At 47.3% G+C, this 15,457-nt stretch overlaps 1 protein-coding gene across 4 annotated transcripts in view; it reads left to right on the forward strand.

Moving 5' to 3' along the window:
* LOC139061302 (calcium-activated chloride channel regulator 1-like) overlaps positions 1 to 15,457 on the forward strand; it is a 380,566-nt gene that overhangs the window by 333,043 nt on the left and 32,066 nt on the right. For all 4 annotated transcript variants that reach the window (XM_070541081.1, XM_070541084.1, XM_070541083.1 and 1 more), the window contains exon 13: positions 9,928 to 10,146. In XM_070541081.1, coding sequence (XP_070397182.1) covers positions 9,928 to 10,146 — 219 coding nt within the window. The remainder of the gene's footprint in view (positions 1 to 9,927; positions 10,147 to 15,457) is intronic.

Below are 15,457 nucleotides of genomic sequence, written 5' to 3' on the forward strand. Positions count from 1 at the left end.
TCCTTTCTAGGTACGGCTTTGCAGTCTGCGCGCTGTGGTTACTCTGATGTCGCCACCCTTAATAGATGGACACATGAAGGCTGCTTTTATCAATATAAAATGTACCTATTAAAAACAATTCTTTGTTTTACGAGTGGAAACCATGATATGGTTATGAGGCGCGCAATATTGAAGAAATAAAGTAAATTAGACCACAAGGGGTTCTTTAACGCGCACACAGTGCATGGTGCATGGGCGTTTTGCATTTTGCCCCCATCGAAGCGTGGCCGCCACAGCCGGGCTTTGATCCCGCGACCTCATGCTTACCAGTGCGACACCAAAGCGTTTGAGCAATGCAGGGTGGTAAAAGGAACTACCAAACAATTTTCTTTAAAACGCACTTGGTTCAATGAAACAGCCGGCGTATTTTAAAGCGCAGATTGATGAACCGTATGCAATAAGAAAGGCCTTTTATCTTTGCCGAGGGTGAAAATACAACCATGTTGTTTCGTGTAGACCGTAAGCCGTCCCAGATGTCAAGCTAATACACCATTCCTTCCATTTATCATGTGGTCACTACTGTCCAGTGACTTTTGCAAGCATGTATTTAAGTTTTCAGCCAGTTTGTAATAAAGATCAATGTTGCAGCTATTCACGAGAAGGTAACATTATTTATTATTATTTTTGTTTCATTTGTTCATTTATTGCAGTATTGCCAGCTACATATTTTTCTCATCCAAAGCAAGACTGGAAGCAAGACTAGCAGGCAATATGACAAGCAATGTACAGTATATGCAGACTAGAGCGACTAGGAAGCCACAAGAAGTTAATAATGAAACAAATATTACGTGCATGAACACACACGTACACTATGGATGTGAAAAGACTGTGCCACGATAGTCACTAATGCTCTCCTGGAAGGAAATAAAGATAGGTTACAGGGCGCGACTGCAACATGTTTAGAACTGCACACGTGTAGAACAGCCGAAGCATTCCGTCATATTGTGGACTGAATCAACTAAGATGCCCAAGGAAGAAGAAAACTGGAACATACGAATAGCTCTTATCATGCATATAAATTTCAATTTTCGTAAGAGGAATTATACAATAAGGTGTTGTGCCTAATTGTTGACTGTCGTTGGGGTTTTTGCTCTGGAATACTCTTTGTGGATGCAGCGTAAGTACGTCGAACCTGTTGACAATGTCAGGATTGGGGGCTCATTCCCATCGCTCGTGAACCGTTGTCAAGATTGGAGTCCGGCACGAATTCGAAGGTAGCTGGCCCATGCCTTCGTCCAACGTATCCACGCTGAGGAAGTTGATGAAGGGAAGCACTGCTTCTCATAGAGAACGAAGAATAAGGGTTTATTTACAGTATTTAAATCAGTCTAACATGACTGTTTGAGAAAGTACATCTGTCTAACATGACTGCTTGAGAGAGAGTCTTAGTCCACAATGACTGCTTAAGAAAAGTGTGTCGAGCAACTGCACAACAGCAGTTTTTAAACACTCGGTCCTCCCGCGATACAAGGTGATGCGAACGTTAGTTTAGTCATCGCAAACTAGCCGCCTCTCCGCAGGGCGGTTTACACACACACATGCACACACACACGTGTTTACGGTCCGAAACCGACACCGAACGAATTTCATAGAACTCGGAGCCGTTCCGGGTAGCGCGTTGTCTTGCCTCTTGGTCGGGACGTGGGAAGGAGCGCAAGACGGCGTCCCCACGGTAACTCGCGCATCCGTAGCAGTTCAGGTCCGCGTTGGGGAGTTTGGTAACAATAGTTGGCGGCGGTTTCAGCACAAAGCCTGCTTCATCGAACGCATCCTAGCTGAAGCAATGGAGAGGGGAGGATGCGTGTAATATTCCCCGACATAAAGTCTATTTAGTCACGCTGTGACTAGAGGTTGGCGGCGACGCTCCCGGAATGTTACCGCCATAGTCGTAACTGGTTGGCAAACTTGCACTGCAGGTGGCCGTTCTTAACACCAATAATGCGAGACACAGTACCCTGCCACTATACATGAGCTGTGCATCTCATCGACACATAACAGTGGTCACCATCCCCAGTATGCCAATGGCTATAGGCGTCCGCACGCCAAGTTTCAACCTAGACGCCAGCGCTCGGTTCTCCCTTGCGGAACGATTTGACCTCCAACGGGTGTATGTTTCCGCTGCTTCACTTCACGGTTGCGCCCGCTTTCAGTTCACGCTTCGCGCGAGACGTCTCTTGTTTGTGACGGCGCCTTTTTGGATGGCCAGAAACTATTATTGTTTTGTTAACTGTCACGCCAGCAGTGTAAGCACGAAAGGGTTGATGCCACAAGTGAAATTCTGATGATTAACAATAAAATGGTACGAAAATATCAGACTACAGACATGAATTACGGCGGTGCGTCGAACGAAGTAAACAACTGGCAAACGAAGCGAGCTCGTTCATTGTTCACGCGTGAGTGTATGACGGTTTTTATATGTAACCCAAATGAATTTCATGATGACGTGGTAACAATCATTTTATTCCTATAAAAAACTCAGTTGTTCGAGCAGCGCTTGTCCTGTCTTCTTTCCGTGTTTCGTTTCTGTGTGAACTGCCCAAGAATGGAAACCACTTCTGTTGCATGCGCTAGCGGTTGCCGAAATTCACGCGTGCCGAGAGATTGAATATGTGCACGATGCACTGAACATGACAGAAGTTCATTCCTGCATCACCACTGCACCGATCGATCGAGTAACTCGACGATGTGCGCCCGTGTCTTGGTCACGCCGGCATTGCGGAAGCAGAAATGATTACTAATACTTTCAACTTCCATCTCTTGAGCACTGTTTAAAAATGGCCAATCTATTTACATTGCTGCCCCTATTTTATTTTGTCGGGGACGTACTAGTTAAAGTTGTGAGCACATGTCGTACTTGTGCTATGCGGCAATATATCTTATTTCCGGACAGTGTCGATGGAAGTCCGTTGTCGCCATCAGAGAGAACAATGATTTGTAGCAAACATTTGGTGGGAAACTGCAAAAAAATTACTTTTTCTAACACGCATCGTATATGCCGACGATATTTCCGGCTGCACATACGATGTCGATTCCAATTACCTGTTCAGCGTCACTTACATGGCTAAGCAGACGCTGACCTTTCGCCGCATTGCAGCCATAAAAATTATCATCAAGCATAGCGATCTTCTTAAAGGCAAATCGAAGTGTGTACATTATCCTTCGAATAAAACGTCCACGCACACACACGTAGGCACACACCGCGTGCGGTGCGAAACGTGGCCAAACACGCGCAATGCAAGAGGCGATCAAGGCGGTGCGAAAGAGAGATGGGAGAGGCGTAGCACTCGCTAGTTGAATTTTTCCCCGCACGAAGCGCTCTCACGCCCGTGCAGCAGCACCGAAGAGAAAGGAAAGAAACCATTCATGATAACTCAATGGGAAGCACATTACTTTTCGAAGCGATATCGGGATGCCTTAGAACACGCACCTATAAAGCGAGATGTAAGAAGGAAGAATAAGAATTGTGCTTGCTGCGGTAAAGATAGGGAAACTGTGGAGCGTGTTCTATTAGAACGTGAAGACATCTACCCAGTGGTCGATTTAGGCACCACTGGCCTCCTTGAAGCCCCCTTGGGTTCAGCGAGAGCAGTGGTAAAGCGAACATGTCTGCAATAGACATTAGTAAGAGGCGACTGGAGGATTGGTGGAAGAAAATTAGGTAAACGACAAAAATCGGAGACATACAAAAGCACATTTCACAATCGGGGATCAGAAAATTTGGGCGTGGTAGTTCATAGTGTTTTTTTTTGTCATTGTTTAACTTATGTAGGATATTAGGCAGTATAATGGAAAGAGCTTGGTGGCGCAATCCACCGCCCTGGTCGAAAGGGGACGCTCACAACATCCATCCATCCATCCATCCATCCATCCATCCATCCATCCATCCAGCAGCGCCGCTCCCGGTGCCGTTCTGGTCTATTGCGTTGCGCTGCCGAGCAACTGGCAGCTGGTTTGACGGGTGCTGTGTGAAAAAAAAAACGCTTGTTTAGGATGCATTGCAGACAGGATACATAAACCCAGAAGGTCAAAATTAATCCAGTCTTGCGCTGTCAGGGAGCCTCCCAAGCATATCTAACATAAATGACAGTAATCTTGAATCTTTTAGCACGTACAAGTAGGTACGTTGGCTCGCACATAAGACTTAATTTTACCTGGATTGTTCATTCCGAGAAGCTAATTTTCTATGTTAGTAGGACCCTAGGTTATTTGCGTGGGGAATACTTATTTTTCCTCCGCATACCCTGAAGATTTTGCGTTCTAAAACACTAATATTTCCAAAACTATAACATGCATCGGTATCTTCGGATACATATCAAAAACATCTAATTTCATCTTAATAATAATAATAATAATAATAATAATAATAATAAAATAATAATAATAATAATGTTTATTGCCACAAAATATACAAAAATTGGAGGACCCGCCAAGGGGTGTAAGACAATGGGCGCAGTGATCACTTACGCGGCGCCCCGCATCGGACGCGGTGAGCGTCCAGCAACTGAGCGTTCGGCGCTGCAACGAAACGTGTACCTGAGCAAGCGGAACGAACCAAAGAATTCTGTCTCGGAGCCCGGGGGAAACGACGCACGCCCGCCAAACGTCGTGATTGGCACGGGCACAGAGATAGAGAGATAGTGATCTAAAGAATGGAAGGACGCTTGATTCTGCAAGCCGTGTGGGAGCAAGGAGAAACGTCGTCAGGGGAGAGGGAGTCCGGGACGCGACGCGCCTCGCACAACCCCCGATGCGCGCGTGACGCGCCACCTGTCGGGGCAGCACCATACATTGAGAAGAGGTGATCTTCTGTGTTTGCCGCAAGATGGATCTGCGTGTGCTGAAAGCGCTGAAGAAATATAGCGGAAACGCACTTCCCTACTCGTGTAACTGCAACTTCTGTAAGTTACACGTTCATAATTACCGATATACACCGCAGTATAACTTTCTAGGGCTCGTTTCTAAGGCAACACCGCATTCACTAGAGGCGCGTTTGCACCGCTTTGAAGCATGGAACTCGTGGCTGAGTTGTAGAGTCTCCGGCTCACACTCCGGAGACCCTGGTTCGATTCCCACCCAGCCCATCTTGCAAGTTGTTTTTTATTCATGAAGTGCCTGCCGGGATTATACGCTCACAGTCAACGCCGCGGACGCCGACACCAACGCCGACGACACCGGCTTTTCTGCGACATGAGCTCCTCAACCCTTTCGCGTTAAAACAACACAAGAGGCCGCTCTAAGCCTCAGTTGGATTGTAGGACAGCGCCAATGAATATGATGAACAAGGCAAAAAGTATACATGAACTGATGAGACATGAAAAAAAATTATATAATAATAATAAGTTCACAAAGATGCGTGTTATCTGGCGGCATGGTGACTGTCAGCATAAAGCAGGAGACACGCGGTACGATTCAGCGTCCGATCCGACGTGCGGTGCTGCATGCTCCGGCGTGGGGAATGCGACGATATGGGCCACATGGTCAGTGCATTTGAACGAGCGAGTGGCACGTAAGCTCCGCCTAGATCCAGCGCCCCAGCTGGTGCGCTCAGAAGGCTTCACATCCACGTCGAGAAACGCAATACAAACAAATCTGCGCAACACTGCTTCGATTTACGCGAACGCTATCAGAGTGCCTAATTTTGACAAAACCATTGACGCTGTACACTGAGGTCGCCAGTAATTAAATACAATGGGTTTACTCGACGCAGTCATTGCGAAGTGCAAGCGTGCAAACAAAGCGAGCAGCCTTATTCAGACGGCCGGTTTGTGCTGTCTGCCCGCGAAATACTCTCGCATCGCGGCTCCCGATCTCGCCAGTACCTTAGTTTTAATGTGCCAGGCGCTGCTTTGCATAAAAGGCAGACGTTCGAGATAATTTACTGAACTGGTAACTATTTCGTGCCGGAAACAAACTGCAGCCTGTAAAGAAAAAGCTGTCAGCTGAAAGTGCTGTCATTGGCTGCGGCCAAACGATGGTGGGTTTTTCAGACCCGTCGGACGATGAAAATCTCACCGGTTTGTCGGACGCCAGACATCCGATCCGGCGCTTCGGCGCGAAAAAACACCTCGATTTCGGCTGCCGTTTCGGCGCGTCAGACGCCGGATCAGACAGGGAATCGTACCATGTGTCTCCCTCTTAAGTGTCATGAAAGCTATTAGCGCATTGCTATAAATAAATATGAATACTTTGAGGTACAAAAATTAAGCCTGTTTCACTCCTTCCTGTGAAACATTCTTGCTCTGCCCATATACGTTTGGCATCGCAATAGTCATGAGTGAGTGAGTGAGTAAAGACTTTATTTGAAAACAAAGTATGACGGATGACCTTGTTGTTAGGCAGCCATGAGCCCCTGGGCCCGTCCGGCTTCTTCAGCTCTCTCGATGACCTTGGCCTGCAGGTCAGGGTCGGAGCTGAGCAACACGGCATCCCACTACTCAGTATTACTTATTTAGTGATTTGGGTGTGATTTTAGGCTGGGCACGAACACATAATATGGAATAGATCCGCTTTTTCCTTACAATGCTTACATGTATTAAGGTAATGGTCCGGATAGTAGTAGTGATAGGCTACAGGGTTGGGGTAGGTGTTCGTCTGAATTCGTCTCCAAGCTACTTCTTGTCGCTTGTTACGCGATTTGTGTGCTGGCGGGTACACTGCCCTGGTTAGCCTGTAGTGCTGAGTTATTTCCTGGTAACCATCCATGCGATCCCTCTCTGATTCTAGCGTGAGGCGTCCGGGCGCTCGGTTGGCGAGTCCTCGAGCGGCGGTGTGGGCGGCATCGTTGCCGGGTACGGAGGAGTGTGCTGGTGCCCAAATGATCTGAATCGGTCCTGGGTATTCGTTGGCGTCTACTATGTGTTTTACGCGAGCCGAGACCCGACCTTTAGCAAAATTGCGTACTGCTGCTCTGGAATCGCTAATAATGTAATGACAATGTGTGGAGGCTATTGCCAGAGCGATAGCCGCCTCTATCGCTGTTTCAGAGCTTCTGGTGCGAATTGAACCACGAGTGCGTATTTGACCTGAGGAGTCCACCACTGCAAGGGACATACAGTAGCGTTCTAACTATTCTGCTGCGTCGACATAGACTACGTCTTTGAAGGCGTGGAATTTCTGATGTAGGGCTTTGAACCGCTCAGTCCTCCTTTCCTTATGGGATTCGGGGTGCATGTTTTTAGGGAGTGCATTAATTTTGAGATGGCGCCTCTGATCGTGAGGACTGTCTTACTTTAATGCTTTGCATCGACTCGTAGTTCATGCCGAGATTCTGGAGGATGTTTCGCTCGGCGGCACTCTGAGTTAGCCTTTCGTATTGAGATATAAGGTACGCTTCTACAAGTTCATCGAGGGTGTTGTGCGCACCTAGGGCTAGAAATTTAGCGTTGGCCGTTCTTATAGGTAGCCCAATAGCCTGTTTATTGGCCCTCCGGATCATTCCCTCTATTTTCTCTCTCTCAGCTGCTTTGAGGCAGAGGTGCGGGGTGAGGTGATGCGGCTGAGAACGAAGGTTTGTACCAACCTTATGAGGTTGGCTTCTTTCATGCCAGAGTGTCGGTTGGCAAGTCTTGAAATGAGTCGCATCGTCTGCTGAACGCTTGCTTCCAGTTTATGAATTGTGTTGCCGTTGCGCCCATGAGCTTGCATGAAGAGGCCTAGTACACGGATGGTGGTCACAACCGGGATCGCGCCTCCTCCGGCTCGCACAGTGATTTCTGGGGGTGGCGCAATGTAGGATTTACGCTTTGTAGGGGCTCTGAGTAGGAAGAGTTCTGATTTTTGCAGGGAGCAGGCGAGGCCTTTGTCGGTAACGTACTTTTCAACCGTGTCTACAGCTTGTTGCAGCGTGGTTTCTATATGTCCATCGCTACCTTTAACAACCAACAAGGTGATGTCGTTGGCATACAGGCTGTGGTGTATATTTGGAATCTGATTAAGTTGTTCCGGTAATCGGATCATCGCTAAATTAAAGAGGAAGGGGGATAAGACTGATCCCTGCGGTGTGCCACGACTTCCAAGAGGGATCTTGTCCGATTGTAGTTATCCTAGTCTTAGTTCCGCTGTGTGGTGGTTGAGGAAATATTTGATGTAGTTGTAGGTCCTCTGGCCCATACCTAGGTACTGCAGATTCTCTAGTATAGCCTGATGCGCTGCGTTGTCAAAGACCTTTGTAAGATCAAGACCAAGGACAGCCCGGGTACCATTCTTGGGTATGTGGTCCAGAACTTGATGTTTAAGTTGAAGCATGATGTCTTGCGTGGAATGTTTTGGATGAAAGCCATTTATGGAGTGCGGGAATAAGTGGTTGTCCTCCGCAAAATTGTGGAGGTGGTTAAGTATAACGTGCTCCATGAGTTCTCCTACACATGAGGTTAGAGAGATCGGGCGTAAGTTCTCGGGCTGTAGTCGCTTACCATGTTTAGGTGTGAATATTATCTGTGCATGCTTCCATTGCGAGGGGATAGAACCGGTTTCCCAACAGCGGTTGAAGTACTCTGTTAGGGCAGTGATAGATACGTCGTCTAGATTTCGGAAGGTCTTATAATCACAAGGTATAAACTAATTGTGCTAACCCAAAACCTAATTTATTGTCTTTTCTTTCTCGGGCGGCCCAAGAAAAGAACCACCATTGAATATTAAATTAAATTACGGGCTTTACGTGGTAAAAGTACAATCCCCTTATGAGGCATGCCGTAGTGGAGGACTCCAGATCAATTTCGACTATCTTGGGCTCTTTCTTGCACGTACATCCAATGCACGGTTCGCAAATGTTTTAGCATTTCAACCCCTTATAATTGTGGCTACCGTGGCAGGGATTTGATCCAGTCTCCTCGTCCTCAGCATCACAACGCCAAAGCAGCTAAGATATCAAGGCTCGTGAAACCACCTCTTTGCTTGCATTGTTTTATTTTAGTAAATGATAACCATGCCTTTACCCAAGCATTAACAGCACTGTATAAATAGCCTTTAATATTTATTGTTATTGTGGTGACATCCGCGCTTATTACCTAATACCTTGGTAATAACTGCTTCCTTCTAGCTGGTATCTTGCGTTATTATAGTAATCAGCTAACATGTATTAGCAGCCAACATTTTTTCATATATTTGAAGTACCACAAATTCAATTGTCTTTTGCTGATTATTCAGAGCTGCTACACTGAGTATAGTCTTTAGCACTGAAAATATAATAAAAACTAAACATATCGTGACTTTTCCCTATAACATCTCCTGAAGTGAAGCACAAAATTGGCGTTTTGTTCTTTTTAGTATGCCTAGAACAGGTTGGATTTAACTTCTCAGGAATTACTTGGGATGCATCTAATGTCTACTCTGTGTTACACTGCCGCGTGCAGAGTAACACAGCACAGTACACTACCCCTGTGCTCATCAGCTGCCACGGGAACCACGTATTATAGATCTCCCGGAATGCATAAGTCGCATTACTTGGGTGAAAATAGAAATGAAGAGTTCCCAATCGGGGAATCAAGCGTCCGAAAAAAAAAAAATCAACTACGCTTCCGCTTTTTACGAGAACCCAACACAGCGCAATAAGTAACTACAGCACCAAACCTTAGAAATAATTTTCTGTGCAGAAGAATAACTCCTGTGGCAGCAATAACGAAGGCGGTTTTTACTTTTACATCCTTTATTACATAGATAGCGTTATATTTCTTTGTAGTAAGCTTTCTTTCATATGTGTGATTTTATTTTTTGTACACTTGTTGAGTGCTTACTGGTATCGCCTGTACATTTGTGCAGAACGGGCCGCGCTTCTGTCAAGCCGCTCTGAGAGGCAGCTTTCACCTACAGCCTCCTCCATCCCTTTCATGGAAATAAGATGTTATTTTATGGTACCATCGAGTAAATCACCTTGGTCTCTTGGTATTGCAGGTCATGTCGAAAGTGAAAAGATTCTGGGGAATTCTGCGAGAACCATTCATTCTTGATCACGATCTAGGAAACAACACAGTCGTAACCGTAAGCCATGCCTCTGATGGAAACTTCTCATTCACTGCGTGGTTGAGAGACCCCACTGGACGGAGATGCCGGAACTGCAGACTGGATGGTAGTGAAGACATGAAAACACTTACCATACCAAGTCCTGCGAAGGTAAGACTGCTTAAAGCAGGATTGTTATAATATGATGACTACATTGTTCGATAATATTCCTTTCTCACCAGCTACCGCTGATGACCTGGCAATCATGGCAACAACGTAGGCGCCGTGTCCTTCAGAGAACTGAACAAATGTAACAGAGAAGCATTTAAATATAGATTTGGCACAGGTTCGAGTGTACATTCACGTTCGGACATATTGTTACAGACTACGAGGACGACGCCGATCTGCAAGGCACTCATTCGTGGTTGTTCTTAACCCTAGAAGGATGAGAGTTATTAATACCTAGATGCTTATGTTGTCAAAACATACCAACAAAAATTGACAGTCACCTTATCATACGCTAAATAGAATTAAGGCGAAAGCCTGCGCTTTCACGAAGTACTCGTTAAATGACATGACATAATAGTTCTCAAGCGTTATTACTACCAATTACTTGTTTTCTTCCACCAGTCCTGTGAGTTCGAGCGCCTCAAGGCTATCTTATTTAACTGCTCCCTAATTACCTTCGTCCTAATTTAATTCAACTCTGTACATTCAATGTGTCTCCCGCCAAAGGTCATGGGTACGAGCGCTTTATTTGCTCTAGTTATAGGCGCCTAAATAGTTTTGCCCTAATTAACACCAAAGGTCGTGGGTTCAAGTGCCCCAATTATCTCTATGTTAATGGAATATCCATTGAAAACCTTCGCCTTAATTAACACCAAAGGTCGTGTGTTCAACTCCTACCAAATATGGAGGAATGACCTCCATCTTCAACGTCATCGACTTTTGGTGCCATAACGCTGGACGGTAAATTTTGACACTGGGCACGCCAAATTTTCATAAAGCCGGAAGGTGAAACTTTCGTCCTACGAGCCATCTAAGTTTGTGGCCTTAAGAAGCATGATCAGCAAAAAAGAAACATTTGTGAACTTTGTTTCAGTAGGGTGAAAACACATCACAACAAAATGGAAGTGGACTTCACCGCAAGCGACCTAATGCTTGCATTAGAATTTGTACTGAGATTTCTCGTTGTATGTGATCTGGAGGTGCACATTTCATTGTCTTATGTTACGTGTGCGAACCACCGCAGCCGGAGATCTTAAAACATAAGTCTGTCTTTTCCGAATTTTCTTTCAATGGACACCGATTCCTGTGCAAAGTTTTTCATGCTTTATTTCTGCTCCAACCGACAAACCGCGTTTACTGCCTGTCATTCATTGTTGGCTGAAGACATTTTGCCAGAAATTCCATGCTTTATACAAAATCTCGGCCAGAAACAACTTCTGGCATGTTGCCTACAGGCAACACTCGTCGATAACGGTTAATCTATCATCTCGCTGTGGCTTCCCTGTGTATGTATGCAAACATAATTTTGCTTACACTTTTATACCGTCACAATGTTTGTCTGTCTAAACGAGGCTGTCAAAACGTTTCGTATCTCTTGAGCTGTTTAGGTAGTGACGTATAAAGAACACAGTAGCAATACTGTGAAAGACGAAACTAACCTTTATTGGGCGAGCCTGTGCCCACAAAAACAGACTACACCTAAACAACGGCGACAGCGGCGAACACAGTCGGCGATCGTCAAAATCTATCAGCGGGTCAAGCACGTCAGCTTTTATACATTATTCGTCGAATGTTCAAGAGTAATCGCTCGGGCCCGCGTGCCTGTCGCGTAGTTCTACATTTATCGCATCGCGCATACATCCAATTCAATTACACAAGGTTGAGTGACAGATGACAGATCGAACCATCGATAACATTCCCGAAACTTTCTATAGATGCAGGCGCGTCCTGCGCTGGGCGATAAAATTTGTTAGACTGTGATGCGTGGTCACCCGATAAAGATACACAAGTACTCATGTCAACTGCCCCTTTTAAAAAGCGTCAAACCAATGCTCCAAACAAAGGAGAGTAATAAACAAAGGCACCAGTAGCAAAGAAACAACAAAATAAGCAACTTCGTCAGCGTGCGTAAAAGGGCTTAAGGCGCACCACGCGGACCACTTCAGATCGTGCACGGCGTCGCTGTGAATGGGAGATGCCCTCTTGCACGACCTCGTAGAACAGTTGGCCAATAGGTCGGATGACCATGTAGGGTCCGAAATAGCGTCTCAATAGTTTTTCACTGAGTCGTTGTCGGCGTACCAGGATCGAAACCCACACATGGTCGCCGGGCTGGTACTCGACGTAGCGTCATCGGAGGTTGTAGTGTCGCCTGTGGGTACGCTGCTGGTTCTTCATCCGTAAGCGGGCAAGCTGTCGGGCTTCTTTGGGGCGCTGGACAAAAGTGCTGACGACAAGATTCTCTTGGTCGGTGACGTGTGGCAGCATGACGTCGACAGTCGTCGTCGGGTTCCTGCCGTAAACCAGCTTGAACGGGGTAATCTGTGTTGTTTCTTGCACCGCCGTGTTGTAAGCTAAGGTTACGTACGGCAGGAGAGCATCCCAGGTCTTGTGTTCGACGTCGACGTACATTGCTAGTATGTCGTCGGTCTTATTCAGGGGCTCCGTAAGACCGTCCGTCTATTGGTGGTAGGCAGTTGTCTTACTATGCCTTGTCTGACTGCACTGCAGAATAGCTTGGGTGAGCTCCGCTGTAAAGGCCGTTCCTCTGTCGGCGATGAGGACTTCTGAGGGAGCCATGTCGCAGCAAGATGTTCTCTCCGAAGAGTTTTGCCACTTCGGTTTCGCTACCTTTCGGCAGAACTTTCGTTTCAGCGAAGCGGGTGAGGTTGTCCGTCACTACGACGATCCACTTATTTCCGGTTTTGCAGTTGCGTCCAAAAGGCGGAGCACCGATTGCAATAGCACATTAGAAGATAGCTGTGCGAATATAGATAGTAGTTTCATCGGCTATAATATACGCTCGTAAACAGTGGCCTACTAACTAAACTATGACAAATTGTGTAAGCGTGACTCAACGAGGAGGTAGAAAGAAACAGACACGCAGAGATAGCGCTGTCTTTGTGTGTCTGCTTCTTTCTACGACCATGTTCAGTCGCGATTACACATTTTATTGTTGCAGGAAGAAAGCAGGCCCACGAATGTAAAATAATGTATATTAACAAGTGAGGTTAATGGCGTTCAGGCAAGTGCCAGACTTCGTCTTCCTCTCGACCAATCCAACTTCTTCCTTCACTTCACCGTAACATCACCCTCCTGGTGTAGTAGCGCCGTCCCGGTGCAAGTTATGGAGCCTCACTTAATGGGGGCACATAGAGCTTCAGCCTGGGGACGTGAACAACATCGCTGGTGACGTTGGAATGCACTGAAGGCTGACCGACTGGGGCGATCTCGTATGTCACGTCGGACAGTTGGCGTAGATCTGGTACGGTCCAGAATAACGGGAAAGTAGTTTTTCGGACAAGCCGACGCGACGTGAAGGCGTCCAGAGAAGGACAAGGGAACCAGGGGAAAAATGGGAGTCTCGGTGCCGAAGGTCTTAGCGTCGCTTTTGAGAAGCTTGCAAGACTGTGAGGCGATGACGGTGGACTTCTCGCGCCTGGGCGGCTAAGTCAATAGCATCGCGAGCGTAATCAGTGCTGGGTGATTGTACTGCGGAAGGTAGCAACGTGTCAAAAGGCAAGGTGGGGTCGCGGCCATACAACAGGTAAAATTGTGAAAATCCGGCAGTATCGTGGCGGGACGAGTTGTATGCGAAAGTGATGTAAGGTAAAGCGACGTCCCAGTCGCAGTTATCGTCGGAAACGTACGTGGCCAACATTTCAGTTAGCGTGCGGTTGAGTCGCTCGGTGAGGCCGTTCGTTTGAGGGTGGTACGCGGTAGCAATCTGGTGTTGTGTAGAACAGGAGCGGAGCAGATCATCGACGACCTTCCATAAAAAGTAGCGGCCGCGATCCGTCAGCAACTGGTGAGGGGCGCCGTGGTGCAGGATGACGTCGTATAGTAAGAAGTCTGCGACATCTGTAGTGCAGCTGGTTGGTAGCGCTCGTGCGATGGCATATCTCGTGGCATAATCGGTTGCCACAGCAATCCATTTGTTTCCTTTGATGGAAACTGGAAAGGGGCCAAGGAGGTCTAGGCCCACACGGAAGAAGGGCTCTGTAGGGGTGTCGATTGGTTGCAGCAAACCAGCGGGAGGCATAGCAGGCGTCTTCCGTCGCTGACACAGGCCTCAAGAATTGACATAACGGCGCACAGAGCGATAAATGCCGGGCCAGAAGAAGCGTCGCCGCAGGTGGTCGTATGTTGGAGTGATGCCCAGATGTCCAGCAGTAGGAGCGTCGTGAAGTTGCTGGAGCATGGCTAGTCGAAGGTGCTTGGGAACGACTAGGAGGAGCTCCGGGCCGTCAGGACGAACGCTACGACGGCATAAAGTTCCATCGTGGAAGGAGAACATCCGGAGGGACGGGTCATTGGGCGAGGAGCTTAGGCGTTCCATAAGCGTTCGAAGAACAGGATCTTTGCGCTGCTCGTCGCCAGTATGGAGGAAGCCGGAGAGGGATAGAACACTGATGTCCGAGTCTGCATCAGTATCGTCCGGTGGATCCACTGGATTGCGGGACAGGCAGTCAGCGTCTTTATGCAGGCGCCCTGATTTATACATAATAGAAAATGTATATTCTTGTAGACGCAAGGCCCAACGTGCAAGTCGTCCAGTGGGGTCCTTCAAAGAGGAGAGCGAGCAGAGGGCATGATGATCGGTTACGACGCAGAAGCGCCGACCGAAAAGGTAGGGCCGAAATTTCGCGACCGCCCATACGAGCGCGAGACATTCTCTCTCAGTAATGGAGTAATTTCTCTCTGGCGTGGCATGAAGGCGGCTAGCGTAAGCGATGACACGGTCTTGGCCCTGCTGACGCTGAGCGAGGACAGCGCCGATGCCATGACCACTCGCGTCAGTTCGTACTTCAGTGGGCGCAGAAGTGTCCAAGTGTCACAGAATTGGGGAAGTTGTAAGCTGCTCAATCAGGGTGGAGAACGCTTTCTCCTGCAGTGGTCCCCAAAAGAAAGAGACGTCTTTCTTATGAAGGTCAGTGAGAGGGTGAGCTATGTCAGCAAAATTTTTCACTAAACGCCGGAAATAATAGCATAAGCCCAGAAAACTACGGACATCGTTGGTTGAACAAGGTACAGGAAAATTTCGCACGGCGTGAACTTTCTGTGGATCAGGTTGGATTCTGGCGGCGTTGACGAGATGGCCGAGCATGTTAATTTCACGGCGACCGAAATGGCACTTGGAGGAGTTTAGCTGGAGGCCAGCACTGCGAAACACGGAGAGTATGTTTGTGAGACGCTGCAGATGGCTCTCAAAGTTCGGTGAAAACACAATCACATCGTCGAGGTAACAGAGGCA

This window comes from Dermacentor albipictus, chromosome 6 (assembly GCF_038994185.2).
Source record: "Dermacentor albipictus isolate Rhodes 1998 colony chromosome 6, USDA_Dalb.pri_finalv2, whole genome shotgun sequence".
Taxonomy (NCBI): Eukaryota; Metazoa; Arthropoda; class Arachnida; order Ixodida; family Ixodidae; genus Dermacentor; species Dermacentor albipictus.